The sequence below is a fragment of the Fringilla coelebs genome (assembly GCF_963513975.1).
Source record: "Fringilla coelebs genome assembly, chromosome: 9".
NCBI lineage: Eukaryota > Metazoa > Chordata > Aves > Passeriformes > Fringillidae > Fringilla > Fringilla coelebs.
In genome coordinates this window covers 13,389,981-13,408,744 of record NC_140067.1, presented here as the reverse complement: position 1 = coordinate 13,408,744, position 18,764 = coordinate 13,389,981, and the positions used below count along the sequence as shown (strand labels likewise).

The 18,764-nt window shown below is 36.6% G+C and overlaps 1 protein-coding gene across 17 annotated transcripts in view; it reads right to left on the bottom strand.

Annotated features, from left to right (window-relative positions):
* ADGRL2 (adhesion G protein-coupled receptor L2) overlaps positions 1–18,764 on the bottom strand; it is a 384,884-nt gene that overhangs the window by 52,729 nt on the left and 313,391 nt on the right. The window contains exon 2 of one of the 17 annotated variants that reach the window (XM_084211662.1): positions 18,521–18,578. The exons of the other annotated variants lie outside the window; for them this stretch is intronic. Within the exon in view, the coding sequence (XP_084067788.1) occupies positions 18,521–18,525 (5 nt within the window). The 5' untranslated portion in view covers positions 18,526–18,578. The remainder of the gene's footprint in view (positions 1–18,520; positions 18,579–18,764) is intronic. 17 annotated transcript variants of the gene reach the window in all.

Sequence of the window (18,764 nt, the reverse complement as noted above, 5' to 3'; positions counted from 1 at the left end):
CAGGACATCAGAGAGTCTGGAATGCTTCAGACCCAGGCTGAAGTGGTGAAATGTTCCCCCAGCTTGCTGGGAAAACCACTGTACCCAGTGTGTAAAATGTGAAAATGTGCACACAGCCCCTCCCATGGAGGACAGAGCGCTGCTGCTGCGTGTGGTGTAGATAGAGGCTGTAGAAGCAGGAGCAGGCAATGTGGCCCCAAACCTCACAGGCCTTTTTGCAGCTTCCCCAATACAGGGGTTTGTATGTGCCATACCTCAGTTACACTAAACAGCATGAGAAAATCTGGGATGTAAGATTTTGTAACAAATTTCTTTAAATTTGCATTTCTTTAGCAAAAATCTTATGCTGACGCCAAAGTAATTCCTGTAAGACTTCTCCTAGTGCATCTTCAGTATGATGGTTTTCACAGCTTTGAGCTGTATGAAAATTTTATTTTATACTCAAATGAGCAGCAATTAAGACAGAATTATTTATTTGTTACAAAATAAAACGAGTACATGTTGGGAGAAATTGCTTGAGAATGAAGCTAACCAAGGTCATACTTAGCGGTGAGAAAAAGATAGACAAATTTCCCTGTGAAGAGCTGTTTTCCTCAGTTTCATTTTCTCCCAGTAAAAGATTCATAATGCTGCCATCAGCCAGGAAACTGAGAAGAACTCCATGCCAGGTTTTATCAAAAGGATTTATAATAATAATTCAGAAGAAAATGCAGGGTTTTTTTCTTTGTACAGTAAGTGTCAGTCAAACTTCCGGCACTGAGTGGTGTTTACAGAAAATTGATAACAATCCAAAAACTTTTGACAATACCTTTCTGAAAAATTTCACCTGCTGTGCAAATGGTCACCTTTTGCTCCCCTATGGCCAAAGCCAAGTCCATTGTTACAAAGCAATGAGTTATGTCCACAGCTGCAGTATGCAGCAGTGCTACCAGGCCCACCAGCTCTTCCCCAAGAAGTGGAATTTCTTGAATAACTACATGAATAGTGTATTTGTGCTTTAAGTTATAGGTTTGCACATTCAAATCGCTGATTTTGCTGCACTGTTGGCTGTATTTTATAAAGCCTGACTAATTTACATACACTTCTAAATTTCAAATTAAAGACACTTGTTTAGGATATTCACAGTTGAAAAAGTTGACATTCAGGCAACCATTTTTTACATATTTAGAGGTCATATTTTCATTAGAGTGAGACTTTTAAGAAAAAAACCAGCAACTATTGCAGCTGTCAATCCTAATTCATGGGTCACAGAGAGAGGTGAGGTGAAGAATAATGATGAATTTTGTAGAGGTAGTTCTGAGACAAGTAATTCAGGGAATTTATACTACTGTGATTTGTTATTTGAATAAATGAAAGCCTTCTGTCTGCTACACTGTTTTTCTCTGTAAAACCAGGGATACCTCTCTGTTAGGTATTGGTCTATACTTCTGCCACTGTCTGCAAAAAACCATTTTCCGAATTGGTAACGGTTTCAGTTGAGATTCTTAAAGACAAGAAGCCCCAAATTCTGTAGCACATTGGATAAAAGAGACTCCACTCTCCACAAAATAGCACTAAACAGCAGATTATCCTACATGGCTACAGATTATCAAAGCTACCTCATCACTGCCACAGCAGAAATTTGTATTTTAAGAAACCTTCACACTTAGAAACATTGTGCTTGAAGAAGAGGATATTCCAATGTTACGGCCTTAAATCTGGTGACCCATTTCTTTTTGTAATGGGCAAACACCTTTTGTGTCACATGATTCTCCAAAACAAGACTATTGTAGAAATAAAGTGCCTTGGAAATTGCAAAATTGGCCTAGAACCCATTAGGAAAAAAAAAATTAAAAATCCAAACCTCAAAAACCTGAACTGGTGAATAACTTGGAGTCCCTCATTCATTTTAACCAAAGTTATTTTTTCTACATGATATATTGTTAATTTGGTCTCTCTATCCAAACTCTTTCAGAATTGTTCTAATGAAGGGGTGATAAAAACCAGCTGTAATTTCTGCAAAGTTAAGAAGACAAATCACAAATACTCTGGTGTTTCAGTGTTTGTAATCTAGTGTTTAAGCTCTCTGTAAGTTTTAAATACCATTCAAGTGTTTTGCAATCTACCTAACTGCCTACTTCCCCAGCATATGTTAAAATACAGACATTTTCAGAGGATTATGTACAATCTTAAAATTCATAGGATTGCACACTGAGAAATGTCTTCACACTCAAGAAGAATTCATAATATTCCCAAAGATTTATGATGCAATGACTTTGTCATTTACAAGGAAGTACAGCAGAGAAGTCTGTATAACTCAGTAACAGTTAACTTAGGAAAGGAAATGTATGAATTAAAATTGAAATGCTAGTTAGGAAAGGACTAACTGCAGTAATGAAAGAATGATAATTCAGGTTCTTGTGCTAGCAGCGACAACAGCTTTGCAAGGGGAGATGCAGGAATTCTCACTATTCTCATGAATGCAAGGAGCAATTGTGTACCCTGACACAGGTTTCTTCTGTATTTTAGCATGAATGAAGAAAGGTTACATCTTCATAATGCACATGCATCACTTAGAGTAATCTAAAAATCAAATGGAGTGTTTAATTAACAGTTACAGTATAATGTCTGAACTCCTTTCACCTCAGGAAGAAGACTGTGCAAATGAGGAATGGCCTTTCACATTTCAGATGAATACAGAAAGAAAAAGGAAAGTAAAGCAGCTCCAGCAGGGCTGGTATTATCTTCTGCTCTTGATGTAGCTCTGTCCCTGCTGCATCCATCCTCTCTGCTCAGCTATAAGGACATCTGCATTTTCCATGATAATTTGTTTGTATTTCAACTCTAATCTTGACTTGTACAATTCCCAACAAATTGCTTTTGCTTTTTTTTTTATTATTATTATTACCTTATGCTTATTATTGCACTTTTTCATGTGCAATGTATGGAGATGAGATTCCACGTGCAATCTATTGTGCGAGGTGTTTTAATCAATAATCTTGTTCTGCTGATTAAGCAGGGGCTTCTGTTTTGGCAAGATAACATTAGTTTCTCCTGTCATGCTCCCAAAGCTATTGGGAATCTTCAGCAGATCATTAGATATGCTACAATAAAGCTTTGGTACATTCTCTTTTCTTTCTTAAATTGCTTCTTCACTGTCCTATCATTCCTCGTCACTGCTGGCACTGCATTATTATTACAGCTCCCCTGAAACTTGCACTAGAGCTATGTCTGCAGGCCATAGGATGCCATTTTCAATTGAAGCTTCTGCTTGAAAATATAAATTAAGAAAATTTCATTATCTCCTGCCAAGGGCCATTATTCACCATTGTTCTAAGGAAGATTAAAAACGCACAATCTATGGACTTGAACAAATACTCCAGCATTAAAATGAAAACCACAGTGTATCATGACTGGACCAGAAAGTGAAGCACTGGGATCTGAGAAACACATTCTGGAAAGACATTAGCACTGCATGGATCAAACCAACTGACTGAGGGAAGGGGTCATCTCTGTGGGCAAGCCACGTCTGACACAGAAAGATACAAACAGATCCTTAACAAGTGGTTCTTGCAGTTTGCAAAAATAAGGGATGTATGCAATAATGTCCGCATTGCAATGTATCCTTCAAATGCTTTTGTTTTGCATACACCACTTTGACAAAGATAGTAACATGAAAGAAACATCATGCTGTTTTAAAAAAGGTATGGATTAATGTATAGCCAGAAAAAACCTCTCAAGATAATTATGGGTAATGCTGTATTTCTATGAAAGTAGTGTTTCAATGAGTAGGGTGAAATGCAAACACAGACACATGTAATTCACTATTAAAAAGAAAAAGATACAATATAAACCCACATTTAGTAAGTAAAATTAATTTCAGTAACATTGTTGATACCTTAAAAAAACTATCTTGATATATTTTGAGACTTTCAAGCCAGTTCTGATGATATTTCTCTTTCAGCATATTGATTAAACACTTAAAAGCCAGCATGATGGCATGTTCCTGCATATCGCCTGCAGCAACCTGCTTAAACACCACTCGAGGCACGTAAACTCCGAGCTGCAGCACCACAAACTCCATATGGTCTTCCTGTTCCTTATTCACCCTGGGTGAGCTGCACTCTGAGTGAAAAGATATGGGAATACGGGAGGAATGCACTTCATGGGATGACTTACACTGAAAAATTCCTGAACCTCACTACCCAGAGTAAGTAGCTGTCTTTACAGCTGTATTCCTAATGGTCTACAACTGCCCTGTGAGATGTGGTTTTGCTTTTGTATGAATATTCATTAAACCTCTGCTGCTGTCATTAAATGCAGTTACAGATGTATGAAGACATCAGATACTACCTAAATGCTATGCTTTACTGCAAAACTTACACATAAAACAGAGAACAGAGATCTTATTTTAGGGGTGTTTTGATACATAAGTACGCACAAAGAAATGCCACAGTAGATAAATTTAAAGGCATGTATTTAAATTCTGAGTTTCAAATTCACCTCACAAGCCATACATTATTACATACTGAGATCTAATGAGTTAGCAATTTAAGCCAAACCAAAGCCTGGAAAAAAGACCTGCTGAGAAAATCCAGCCTTCCTGTAAAGCCTGGATTTGAAGGATTGGCCAGCCCTCACTGCTCTTTCCACAGTGCTCAAGCACTACCCTTCCCATGCAGGATGAGTGAGTGCACACATCCTACAGAGCCACACGCCCCTAAGGATAGATCTATAATCCTGGGACTGGCCTGACACACTGACAATGTTGCTTATTCATTTGTAAGATTTTCTAAAAAATTATTTTTAAGTTAGAAGCCCCAAAACTATTATAGGGGAATGAGCATGCAAAAAGGAAATAACACCTATTTTACCAAGCTCAAAGAGGAAATAGATTTAGTGAGCTGTGCTTGGTAGTTTTTATTATCTAAAAGACAAAAGGAGATACAGGAGCAGGTATAATAGCAGAATTTGGCCATAAGAACTCTGTCTAGATATTGGTGACTCACCTATGACTGCTAAAGCAGTGAGGCATCCTATAGCTTGGTTTGTAAATTCATGAACTAGCCCTGGGATTTTCTATGCACTTGGCAACATGACCATTACAGTAATAAATCTAGGGGATTTGGATGAAAAATATTTGAGGTGAAGAGGAAAAAAAAAGGGTGTTTTTTTCCTTCCATTTTCTTTTAAAATATAATATTGATGATTTGTTGAATCTTCCTAATTACCAAGTAAACACATACAAGGAAGGTAAATAGTGTATAATTAATATTATAGGGTGAAGGTGCCCCATAGCCTTGTTTCCATTTGCCCAATAAAAAACTGCAATGATATTTAATTGTGCTTTCAATGGAATCTTGTGGGAGTCTAAGGGTACACATTAATCATAAAAACTCCAAATAGACAATAAAACACAGCATAAAATATGCAACTCCCATAGGCCTTCTCTTAGAATTACTCAGTCTGATTCACTGTCAATGAATGTGTATCAGACTTGTATGGCAAAGTAATTTAACTATATTTCTTGCTTTCAACCTCTTCTTACAACTTTAATACATTTAGTTATGACCCATTTGCCTTTTAGTATTCATGTCTCTAAGTTCAAAGCAGTCACTGTTAAAATGAGGAATCATCTCACTTACTCACATCTAAGCTATCAGAAACAGTTTTTCTTGTTACAGTTCATATTTGTTCTAATACTTTTCTTATTGGTGTAAATGCTATTATTATGGGGTTATCATTAACCTGAAACTGATGCATCAGATAAAACTGGGAGAGGAAAAAAAAGAAAAAGGAAAAAGAAAAGTGGATTCCAGTGGAATACATAACTCCTGCTTTCTCTCAATATTTTTAGGTGCATTTATAATCCTGCTTTTCTATCTCTACTACTTTCTACCACATATACCAAAGGCCTACTAAACCAATCAGAGTTTGTGGGGAGATGGTTGTAAATCAAGGACAGTAAAAGTAAGTATCAAAGATGCAATGAGGTGCGCAAAGTAAATGGAACAATCTCCTGGTGAGGTCTGCGTAGGTGCAAACCCAATCCCCGTAACAGTATGAAGCAGAAGAGATCTGTTCTTCAGAGAAAATGTTTCTAATGCAACCCCACCCAAAGAATAAGAAATGGAAATACAGTAATTTTCATAATAATAATAATAATAATAATAATAATAATAATAATAATAATAATAATAATAATAATAATACTTGTCATATTATTTACGTGCATGCATATTTGCAAGCAAGCAGCAGCGTGGGATTACAGCAGTGTACATCTTAGAACACCAACTAAGCCGAGCAGATCCGCACTGCTGAAAAGTAATAAGTTCAAAAGATCCAATTAAATGTTTCACCATTTAGACAAAATAAATAGCCTGCAGCTATGCTTACTTACTAATGAAAACTTTAGTAGTGCAGCATCGTGGTATCTAAGCAATTTGCACAGATTATTCACACCGAACGAGCACGAGTGCAGCATCATGCCTCGTGCATTGAGCAGGTTTCAGGGGAGAAAGGTAGGGCTTTAAATAAACCCAGAGCTTTATGAAGGGGCATTTATTTCAGAGGCACAGTGCTAGAGCAGAGCTATAGCAAATCCAAGAGAAAATCCTGAAGCACAGTGTCTGATCCTTAGGAATAACACTGCAACAGACTTGCAGGAGAAGAGACTACCAGGCAGAGAGTATAGGATAACAGTAAAAACCCTTTAGAATTCTTTTTTTGCAGCACAGTTGATCTTTTTTTATCCATGGCTTGGCATGCACCATATTCATAACATAGTTAAAAGTTATGTAACTCAAGACAGCTTCTGAGTCATTATTAAATGAGTAAGTTGGATATATTGAAAACATGTAGCCTTATCCTTCACGTTAATTTGCACAGATCTGAAATACATTTTTAACAATCACCCACTTTAATTACTAAAATAAGGTGTTTTAGATGACAGGTATGATTTGTTACTGCAACTTTTGAAATAGAAGCCTTTGTACACTTTCAATGCTCACACTTCCACCAGACCTCCAGGCCTGTGCAGTGCAAATTCAGCTTGATTCGCTATCGGTCTCCTGAGTTTAACACATCTCTTCTGCATACAGAAATGCAGATTCAACCAAAAAAGCCTATTTTACCTCTAACAGGAAATTAAGATTTAGTCATTTTCAGAACTGGCCACTGGGACAGCCAGATTCCATAGAGTCCTTTGGTTTCTCTGTGCAACAGGCTGGCTGAGGACAACTTCACATGGGGCATGCAGTGGGCGCGACCCTAACTCAACTTTAACATGTGCATTCCCCTTGAATAATTAAAAATATTATAGCCTGTATCAATTAGGAGAAATTATTTACAAAAATGTTCACCTTTTGCAGTTGGCATATGGAAAAATGATCATATTTTTTACAAGGGAAATGGGAAATCGCTATGGGATGCCCTACTTAGATTAAATTAGCAAGATCTTGTTATCCGACCATATAAAAGATACACCATAATAAGACGTGACCTTGCAGAACCTTGGAGCCAATCCGTGATTTTTCCCCTATAACCCTTCCTAATTATCTGCAAAGTTACAGACCCTTTTGTGGCAGGCTATTTTTCTGTGAATAGTGAGGGGTTTTGGGCTTTTAAATATTTAATTAGTCTTCTGAAATGAGAATTGTTGCACATGCCAACTGCTTCGATTTTCAAACTGTGTTCATCCTAATTATGTTCAGATTTAGATTGGTCATCCCAAACCTCTCACTCTTGTAATTATTTACTCCTTAAAGATCGTTCAGCAGAGAAATATTTTTCACCCTTATGGCTCTTTCTTTCCACAAATGGCTTTTCTGGCCCGTTAATTACCCACTCAGAGGATTAGAGTTTGTAATAATGCAAGAGATCCTGCATGTAAGATGAGTTTTACAGGGTGAAAAAGAATAAATTGTTTTTTGTAAACTTGCCTTGGGGAATATCCCCTTTTTGGGTTATCATTTTCATCAACAGAGGCCATGTGCCCACTGCTGCATATCCACCAACTCCACAGGGCTGCAGAGTGACTCATTTATACAGCTCAACAGAACTCAGAGCAAAATGCTGAGCAAGAGGCAAAAGACAATTTGGTTATTTTAAGAGATTTATAAAAGTGCAATCTGCTAGCAAGAAGGTACAGTCCTTTTTCTCATAATTTTTACTACAGATTTCATGGCCTTACAGTTACACGTATTTAACTGATAAGTAATAATAAATTACAACTTTTTTTCATTTCATCTGCTGATTTTTTCCAGAAGTGTTGTCCCTTGGTAGATCTTTAATCAACTCTGTAACAGTGGTGTCATTTCCTATTAAAATGTGTCTGAGAGTCCTCACTACAAGTACTTTCTTTTCTTCTGAGAGGAATGCCTGTCACAAAAGCACTGTTATTCATTAGTATATGAATATATATATTCCAGTGATGTCTGGATCTAATTATCATCTGAAAAGCTTGCAGGGCTTCCAGGTATAGGACTTCCCCTGCAAAAGTATGTTGTTCTAACTAGGAAAGCACAATTCCACTTTTTCTTTGCAATCCAAAATTAAGGGATTAAGTTACTGATTTGACCTGTGCACTCTCTGCTTCCTGGAACTTCCAGTTTTGAGCCCAATGAAGTTTAGAGGACTGCTTCGGTTTGCTTGTTCCCACGTCTGCAAAAATCCTGTCTATTCTGCAGTGGGTTTTTACACTAGCCAAGCAGATTCACCACTGTAAAACATTCATCAGAAAATTCACTGGCTTCACTTTTTCAATGCACAGATAATCTTTAATTGTGTCAAAAACATTCATGATCTAATCCTTTTATGAAACTGTCTACCACTGAAGGAGTCTCGTGCGCCTGCACAATTAAAAACCGCATGTTAGCCGTACATAATACTGTGTTACATTTGATGCAAATCCTTTACTATTGAAATAAGCACTGGGCTGACAGCAGGAAGTGGCTGATAAGAAAGCAACAAGGCACTGCTGATGGCATTCATGATAAGTGAGCTCTAACTCATATGTGTTCTGTCTACAGTACATTACCCAAAGTGCTCCTGTTTTAAATGTGACTCCAGGAGGTGTTCTTTTGCTGTATCTCTGTCAAAAAGGCAGCAAAATTATCCAAGAAAGCTAAATACACAAAGTAAATTATGGTTTTCATACCCACCAGTGATGCTGGCACCAGAATAATATACTGAAAGTAATATCACTGCTGCTACCTCCTAGATGAGAAAACACCTACAGTTTCATGAGTGTAACAGTAGAGTTGAACTCAATGTCTGTAATAAATTCAGTAAACAGGGAAAGATTATGGGTTCAGAACTGTCACGTTATTGCTACACTTACAATTCAGCCTAAAAGAAAGTATTTAATAGACAGAGTGCAAACTCTTGAGTTATGGCAAAACAATTTTATAGTGCTGCAAAAAATGTGTGTATTAAATACATTTCCAAATTGCTCCTTCATTATATGGATGTATATCAAAAGAAGGTATCTGAGAAGCAATGAACAGTAAGGTTTAAGATCACAGATTACTACTAAGAAAGGAATATAGATGCCTTTGCGCCTACAACAGCAAAATACACATCTTGCCAGATGAAACATCGTACAGGTTGGTGTCACTGACGAGTAAGATGGAGGATGCTTCCTCCAAGGTGTTCAAGGTGCATGACTTTGGTCAGAGTAGCTTCCCAATGAAATTATTTTTCTGCCTAATTTCTTCTCTGGTTTTTCTGCTTTGTATGTGTATGTGCGTGTGTGTAGTACAACAATTTGAAATTCAAAGATTCCTACAGTTACTGTATTACCAGGTAAACCTGAAAAAATGGCTTTCAATAGTAAATTTGTAGCAAAGCTTCTGTACTGTAAGTGTATTGTAAATCAGGTTGGACATGGAAATAAATTCCTCGTGGTAAGAACCTTTCCTTCCCATTGATATGTCTACAGTGGGCTAAAAATATCCTGAATATTGAGTATTCGGTCTATGTAACACTCTTAAGACTGCATTAACTTCATTGCAGTAACTTGTTTTATAGGCTCAGTTCATCATGACCTATAAAATGTTAAGCTGAAGTGCTTTAAATATCTGCTAACACCATGTGCAAGCCTGGGAGTACAAGGCACTGTGCTGTGAAGCGGCAAAGACAGTGCTCTTCTGAGAAAGTAGCACGCACTCTTATGTCACTGATATAAACAGGGTAAGCCTGCTAAATAATGTATGAAACAGGCAGCCAATCTTTATATAAAGCAGGAATTCTAGTTGAATTCTTTGTGTGATTTTATTTTACCAGTATGACATTAGTTGTTTAGACTGCTTCCTAAAAACCATAGAAGCTGAGTATCATACCAGACTAAAGGACACACATGCAAACTCCTTTCATTCATAGTTATTACACAAAGGGGAAAAAAATAACTTCTTTCATTTGTGCTAGTAGTATTTTCATTAATTATTGTTCTGCAATATGGAGAAGATAAAATGGAAAGAGGGAAATTATCTATGTCTTTCAGTAATCATGGCCCATTTATTAAGCAATTAAATCGCAATTTTATTATTAGAGAGGGAAAAAAAAATGCTGTAAAATAGCACCATTGCTTGTATCTTTGATCCTTAAACTCTTCCATTTCAGCAACCTCATTAATGTCAAAATACCGCGAATATGGCCATCCCTTTTTAGAATGTATACTCTGGGCACAGGCAGAATCTGTGGGATTCAATAAAGAAGACTTTTCTTGTTGAATACAACTAAAAGCCTAATTGAGCCACAAAGGTCAGAAGGTTCTTTTTATTGTAAGTAGGAGATTATTCTGTGGCAGAAAGACATTTACAGAATATGAGATCTGCTAATTTCTCTACTACTCTGTAGTTTTTAATTTTTAAACCCATGTTACTCTTCTATTTCTTTCCTCTGAATTAAACATCTTCACTGTAATAATTTTTAAATTCCATTTCCTTTGTGTTACTAATGAAAACTTTTCACTTTCATGGCTACTGCTGACTTTTAACACTAGAAAGTACTCATAATTTACTTACATATATTTAATTCATATTAATCCATCCTAATTTATGATCTATACCCTGCTCTGCCCATCTTCATGCACCTTTTCCATGTCAGTTCTGTTTACTAAGTGATATTCAACAGATTTCCTATAGTGCAATGAACCTTAACAGGCAGCTTTTAATTGCCTGGCGTAGGAAACCACATCACTATTAATTCCACAGCAAAAGTATAAAATAAAACTACTGCTTCTCAGACTCTAGAGCAATTAGACCTCTCGGCTATTTGGCTAACTCTGCTTCATGATACCCAGTGCAGTTAATTATATTTTTTGATGTTAATAGCCTCTGTCAGTTTCAAGCATAACTCCTCTTTGATGAATATTTAAATTATATTTGAATAAAAAAATAATCTTGGTTACATTTCATATTCAGCAGTCATCACAGCTTAATAAAGGTCTCCTCAGAAAGGGTTGAGATAAATGGCTATATGAACACATGTATAAAGTCCTAAATCAACTTATCAGATAATGTAGCTGTTTTGGCTAAGTATTATAGAGGTTTTATTGGGGTGGGAGGAATTAATAGGTTTCAACTATTACATTATTATTCTATATGAACTAAATTTGGTGCAGCAATATATAAGTAAATTAGAACATTTTAATAATAAAGTTCTGACTGCAACTGAACCAGGAACTTAGATTGGGTAGACTAGAAATATGAAAACCATGTAAAATTCATGCAAACTCATTCAAGAGGACAGAAAATCCAACTGAAAGGTGCTGAAGGTTAAGCAATGTTGTCTCAGACAATTTCTCTAAAAAATTAGCAAATTACTGAGAGGCAATTACATACCCAAAACATATAGTACGTCATTAACTGGGCTAAACAGTGTGCACACCTAGCAAAGCCCATTTCAGCAAACAGAAAAAAACCCACAAGAAAATCACAGGCTGAAGCATATATTTTATATGAAGTTCAAATACACAAGCAACAGCATATAATACTTAAAATTTTATGTATGAATACATACAGTTAGTTACATTTATTTTCACCCCATGAATAGCAAGGAAAGACTGATGAGTGTGTATATATGATCCTGCCAGATAAGAGATACGCTGACTTAAGAAGAATTTGATTGTGGTTTTGCCAATAATAAAGGAAGAAAACTACTTGAATATAAGATATGAAAATGCTAAATAGAATATCAAGCTACACCCTAGTAAAATAATGAATCCCATAATTTTTGAAGCAAACTAAATCTAAATTTTAAATGTAATTATTTGGTAGGAATGAGCCTTTTGTTGTTTCCTTTGCAGCCTGTCCAATGTCGTGACTACAGCCACGCGTCCAGTGCTGTGTGTTTGCACGTGAGTAAAAAAATTTCTTCTGCAGGAAATTAAAATAGAACACACTGCAAAATGATGATCGAGTACCGCTAACAGCTATTTCCCCTCACCTGACTGCTAAGAACCTTGTATTATGAGGATTTCTATTTCATTTACTAAGTAATGGCACGATAGAACACCCCATTAACAAATCCCCCTATTTTTAATGAGTAAAACTAGACCTACTACTTTCATGTTAGGAATTAATGATAGTGAAAATACACAATGCCAGAAAAGGTTCTTCTCAGTCATGGCTATTACTGTTTTCTGCTGTAATAACACCAAGGACTGAAGTGTGTTTCAGGAACCTTCTAGGCTCTGTGATTATGCCTTGCTCATGAAAACAGACTACATGTATTTGTGCTTTTTTCTTCGTATTTGAGTCATAACTAAGTCTGTGACTAACACATAGAAAGCAAAACAAAAATCAATCTAGCCACAGCTGAATATCGTGGAAAGCTTAGTTTTACAATAAAGAGCATTTTAAGCTTCTGCTACATCAAAATAGTCACAGGGTTGACTGCTGTACTAAGATCTATTTCAGATTAATAGAAGTCTTCGTTTTAAAAGTGTGCTTAAGAAAAAAACGTCTAATGTAGATGATGTTGAATGGGTAAACGTTTTGTGAAGCAGTTGTAAGCAAGCTGTATCAGAAAGCACTGGCATGCCAAAGCAAAAGGTCCTGGTTTGTGAGATCAGCATCAGTACGACAGAACTTCCGCTGTGTGCAAATTCCAAGAGCATACCCACTGCACAACAGCCTGTGTACCCTGCCACCAGCACTGGGATCTCTCTGACATTAAAAGGAAAAAGACATGCAGAAAGCAGAAAAAGGCAAGCTGTACCTCTTACTTGAAAACACTTTTCACCTGATAGTAACTTTAGCAAAGAGAGGCAACCTTCAGCTGCAGAAGGAAGAGCGAGGGAAAAAGCAAGGATAGCAGCAGGGGTCAGCAGAGCCCTTGCCTAAGCCTGGCAGACCCCCGAAGTGCATTGTGCCATTGCCTCAATTATAGGCAGCTCCAAATGGCAAAGGATGAAATCCAGCCCATGAAAAAGGCTGTAAGTCATACCACCAAGAAATGCCAATCTGAATTGTGCTGCAGTTTAAACACTGAATCAACCCTGAGCCCTGGCTGAAGGAGCTGTTTTTGAAAGAGGCTGTGAAATGCTTCTCTCTGGAAATCTTGCACAGGCTGGAATTCAGGTCTGCAGGCTCTGCATTCTATCAGCAAAGCACCCTGTGCCAAGTTCCTTTTGATTACACCTTTTTGCTACAATGAATGAGATTCATCAGTTATAGATTTCACCCAAGCTTGGAGTCCAGTGGAAGATTTGCTTTATCCACTCACATTACAGAACAGACCAAACTTGTTTTCATTTGAAAGGACACTAATATGGTGTGACAGTGCATTCTCTGCAGACCTGACAAGCAGGAACAGGAAAGAGGGCTTGAGAGATGAGTCTTCTTTGAAATAGAACTCATTTTGTTTTCTTTCAAAAATGTCTCACTCCTTTATATATAGGAGTTTTCAAAATGACCTATTTCTTGGACGTGTGAATAGACGGAAAAGAATGAACATCTCCAGTCTTCCAATCTCCCATGGGATGCATTAAGAAATCCTGGGAGAAGGAATGGATGTGCTGCTTCCTCCAGCTTTGCCTTGGTCACTCAGCAGGGCAGGGGTTGTGAAATCCCTCTGCTGAAGTGCAGCTGTCTGCAGAGGGATGATGGACGTAACAGGTTAAGAGCATTGCCATGGGAGAAAAGTTCATGGTAACAAAACCCCGGGCGTGAACTCCTCACTGGTGTCATGATGGACAGGGTAATTGAAGGTACATGTGTTACTTTGCTATAGATAGGACAGGATAGATGCAACAGGAAAAAACAAACACTGCTGAAGAGGATTTATTCCTCTTTCAATCTTTTTACTTTTCTGCAGCAATGTTTTAAAAGGGAAGAGTATCTAAAAAAAAAAAATTACAGTTGTTTAAGTTCATCTATTTTACCTAACATAGTTTTATGTTTAAGCTTACCTATGGAAAATGAGGTTTGCCTTGTTTGTGCATATTTAGAAAGCAAAATTATACTGATTAAATATGCTTAGCAAAGTACACAAAAGCCACAGTTATAGTATAAATTGTAGGTGAAAACAGAATTTAAAGGCTATTTCAGTGCAGAACTGATGAAACTGCCTTTCTGTTGCAGGTCAAAAATGAATCCAAAATAAACTGAATATCCCAACGTGAGACTACTTTTTTTAATGTAGATGTTTACATGGTCTGCAAATGAAGTCTAAACATTTTGAATTTTCTTTTTTTCAGTGTTTACAACAATACTCTTGGTATCAGATCAAAGAACATGCAATTCCTATTAAAAAGTTCAAGGTATTTTAGCCTGCTTTAAAAGGGAAAAAGTGTTTTCCTTCTGAACTTAATTTGGCTGTCAACCTAGGAAAGCTGTCAAAAATAAATGTTTGAATTTTTCATCTATGTGAATAATTCCATAGATTCCGAGTGAATAGGGTTCGTTTTTTTTAAATCTAAAATACTGATTTTCTACTAGCCCCAACAATAGTAATAACTACAATTGCTTAAAAAATAAGGTGTACAGATTGGAACAGACCCGCCATTTCTTAATTATGGGGTTTATCAGGATTTAAAATTATATAATTCCAAATCATTATCTGCCACACCATTCAAGTATATATTTAAATACATAGTCAATTTCAAAAAAAAAAAAAACCAACTAATTGCACTGTCCTGGAATCACAAAGATCATTATCCAATTGTGACAACAAATAACTCTGAACTTCTCCTAAACAAAAAATTTCTAGGAAAAATGATTCCTATTAACCAACTCCTAATTGTAATTCAAAAAGAATAGTCCAGCATGCAAGAATCCATCTTAGCATCTTATTATTCCACTATAATATTATATACATAAGAGACCTTTGATTTGAAATATATTTTAAGTACATATCTAGAAACAACTATTAAATATCTGTTATTCTTTTACCTATGGTCCAGACCATAGGAGACACTGGGGACAGAAAATATTCATAAACACCCAGGTGGTTTGAACAGAACTCACAAGATCCACCTGCAATCTGCTTGCCACAGAAATGGATAGTATGAGGTCATAAGTAAATTTTATGCTGTTAATTTTCAAATCTGTGCTGTGCCTATAAAAAGCAGTATTAGCCTTATCGACTTCAAAGTTTCATGACAGTTTCTGCTACAGACACGCAAATGCACTTTATGAGCAAGCAACTAGAGCAATTTCCTCAGGCTGCTTTGCATCTTCTGCTTCCCTGTTCATTTAATTTCTTTTTAAATGAAAAAGAAACAGAGGAGATTTGTCCCTGCTAAAGGACAGCAGAGCACAGAGGAGTTGGACTATTTTAAGAACTAAAACGTGCCTGAAACATGGGTCCTCTGTCACTCACTTATGCCACTTACTCACCAAATATTCCAGAAATCAGCTTATTTCTGTACTGAACTGCAGCATGTGGTAGAATCTCTCAAACTTGATGGTATGCAAACGCTGGGGTTAATTATCAGAGAAGTGTGAAAGAGTAGAAGGATTTTCTAAAGGTCTAGTCTCTTCTTCCAAAGCTTTAATTTCAACCATGCCAGTCTGAAGTTTACATAGAATCTAAATACCTCTGAAAGACTTTATTCTGGAATAATTGGGATGTAATTTCAATCAGGGACTAAAAATTTAATAACTACTTTACAGAGGTAAAAGCAAAGCAATGAAGTCATTAGTGTTCTAGTCAGGCTTCCTAGGAATGCATTAAGTTAAAAATCTTTTGAGAACTGCTGAAAAGAAAGAATAGGGTGAGGTAGAAAAGATTAAGTAGCAGCTCATTCTGAGAAAGAGGAGCTGATGCATCAGTGGACACTGGCAAGGTCTGTGTGCTACTATCTCAAACTCTCTGGAAGGGGAGCAGGGCACGTGATTACACGGCTTTGTGTTAAACTGGAAACCTCATCTTATTTTTCAGCCTTCAGATTTCACAGTATTGATCTCATTAAGCCAGTGTTTTCACCTTGTAATTGCAGAAGATGTACTTGCTGTGCAAAAGCTGTGGATTAATGTTGCAAATGAATAATGAGCACTTAGTAATTGCTGCAGAACTACATTTAACTGTACATCTAAACTGAATTGAGTGGTCAAATGCAGTGGTAACAGAGTTGACTGAAGTGATAGAAAGAGCTCCTTAAAAGTAAACACTGCAAGATCTTAAGTAGAAATATAGAAACTATTGCTGCCTATTTCCAAAGGTAGAGAAGATTTCACTGTCATGAAAAGTTCTAAATAATAAATGAAAAAGGGAAACCAACGAACCTGATGGTCCTTCAGGTTAGGTTTTTCTATGCAATTGCAGCCATCAAAATACAGCTGATGTGTTACTTTTATAAATCAGATCAAGGACATGTGCTGAGTACCAGCAACTATTTGCCTGAGACAACAAAAAATTACAATCACCGATGCAGTTATAAATAAATGCGATATAAGAACTTTTAATATTTCAAAAGAAATTTGCAACATTCCTCTATGCTTGCAATTTAGCACTAATTGAGCAATTTTGGAAAAAATTAAGCAAGACAAGAGACATCTTTTTTACTTAATGACAGGATCTAAGAAAGAAAACTATGAAAGCAAACTTCCAAATTGCTATAAATGTCAGACAAAAATAGAAAGCAAAGTGTCAAATGATCTTTGCCATTTGTTCAGACAAAAAAAAAAGAGAACAAAAATGAAAAACTCTTTGAGCATAATCTGAACCAATATCCTCCATGTGATCACAATTTTATTTTAATGTTGAACAAAGCATAAGAGTAGAAGATGGGGAAGTTCAAAAATACACTTTGCTATCATATTTTTACAGCTGATTAACTGAAAGGGAAAGATTGAAATTTCAGCTTTTCAGTAACAGTCTGATGTCACTTCAAGCAAGACTGTGCCTCTGTATTTGTCTCTGACTACCCTAATCTGTATATTTGCAGTGAACATAAGGAAGACTTTGATCAAAACACAACATGCATTTTACACAACAAGGAAGTCTACAGAGCGGCACTACATTTACAAAAGCAATTGAAGGTGGTTTCAAAGGGAGTTGACAGATTAGAGGATGATGACACTGCTGCTGCAGTCTCGATGGAAATCTGGCTTGATCTAATTAACAACTACGAACTCGAACCACAAGAGGATAATTCAAACATGATTTAAAGAAGTTATATTACCTTTTTAACAGTGTAGCAATGGAGCCTTTCCCTTACTGATCACAAAACAAGCCACAGGTTCAACACAGAACAAGAAATAAAAGACCTGATATCCCAAATTTACCTCCAGCATTTCAAATTGAAGTCTGAGATGCATCCCAAATATATCACTACAGAAGTAAAAAACATCTGCATCTTCATTTTAAAATGATAAAAAATTGTAAGAGTCCCACTCATGACAACTTAAGTGAATCAGTAAATCAAAATGGAAGGCTATTTTTAAGAGGTGACTATGGGACTGACTAGATGTTACCATGTTCAAACAGAACAGAAGAAATGGAGCACAGAAGGCAGGACAACTTGCGTATTTCATTTGACACAGCTGTGTAGAGGCACCAGAAAGATTCCAGGTTATTCCCATCCCCTTTTTGTTCACATTCCTCACCCTAGGAAAAGACACTGGGAGGCAAACTTCCAACCAATCCTGAACTCATTCAAGCTTTTAGTTTAAGCCAGTAGGAATGCCAGTGACTTATCCGTACTGACATTTCTACAACTGTCAGTAGTGGGTGGCTGCTGCCCATACGCAGCTTTAGCACAGGACTTTCTGTGAATCTGAGCTCTCATGCACCTTTTGAAATAAAAATACTTTTATTGGCAGCTGGGGACATGATTTAGAGGTGGAATTGGCAGCACGAGGCTAATGGTTGGATTCAATGAACTTAAAAAATCTTTTTCAACCTAAATGGCTTTATGATTCTTGGTTGGTTCTTCAGTCTTCTCTGAAGGTCAAGCCCCGTCACTAGCTTGTGCTTATATGCACCTGTATGCTCGTACACACATGTATAATGACATATAATCATCCTGGCATGCAATCATTCTGACATTTTCCATTGGAGGGAACTACTATTAGGAACTACGGCAGAGACTTACAGCATTTACTGAAAAATACAGCAGCCATTTGGAAAAATTCTTAGGGCTATTTGACCCCCTGAAAGACAATGAGAAAGGGAATCTCTAAAAAACTGAATTGTTTCATTCTCCTGGAAGATATTTTTCTGCTTTTTAACATTTGTTTACAGAATTAAAAAACCTCTAATTGCAACTGGTAGTTTCTATTTCCTTTAAATATTATTAGATAGAAACAATACTGCCTGAATAGCAAAGGGGCAATCAC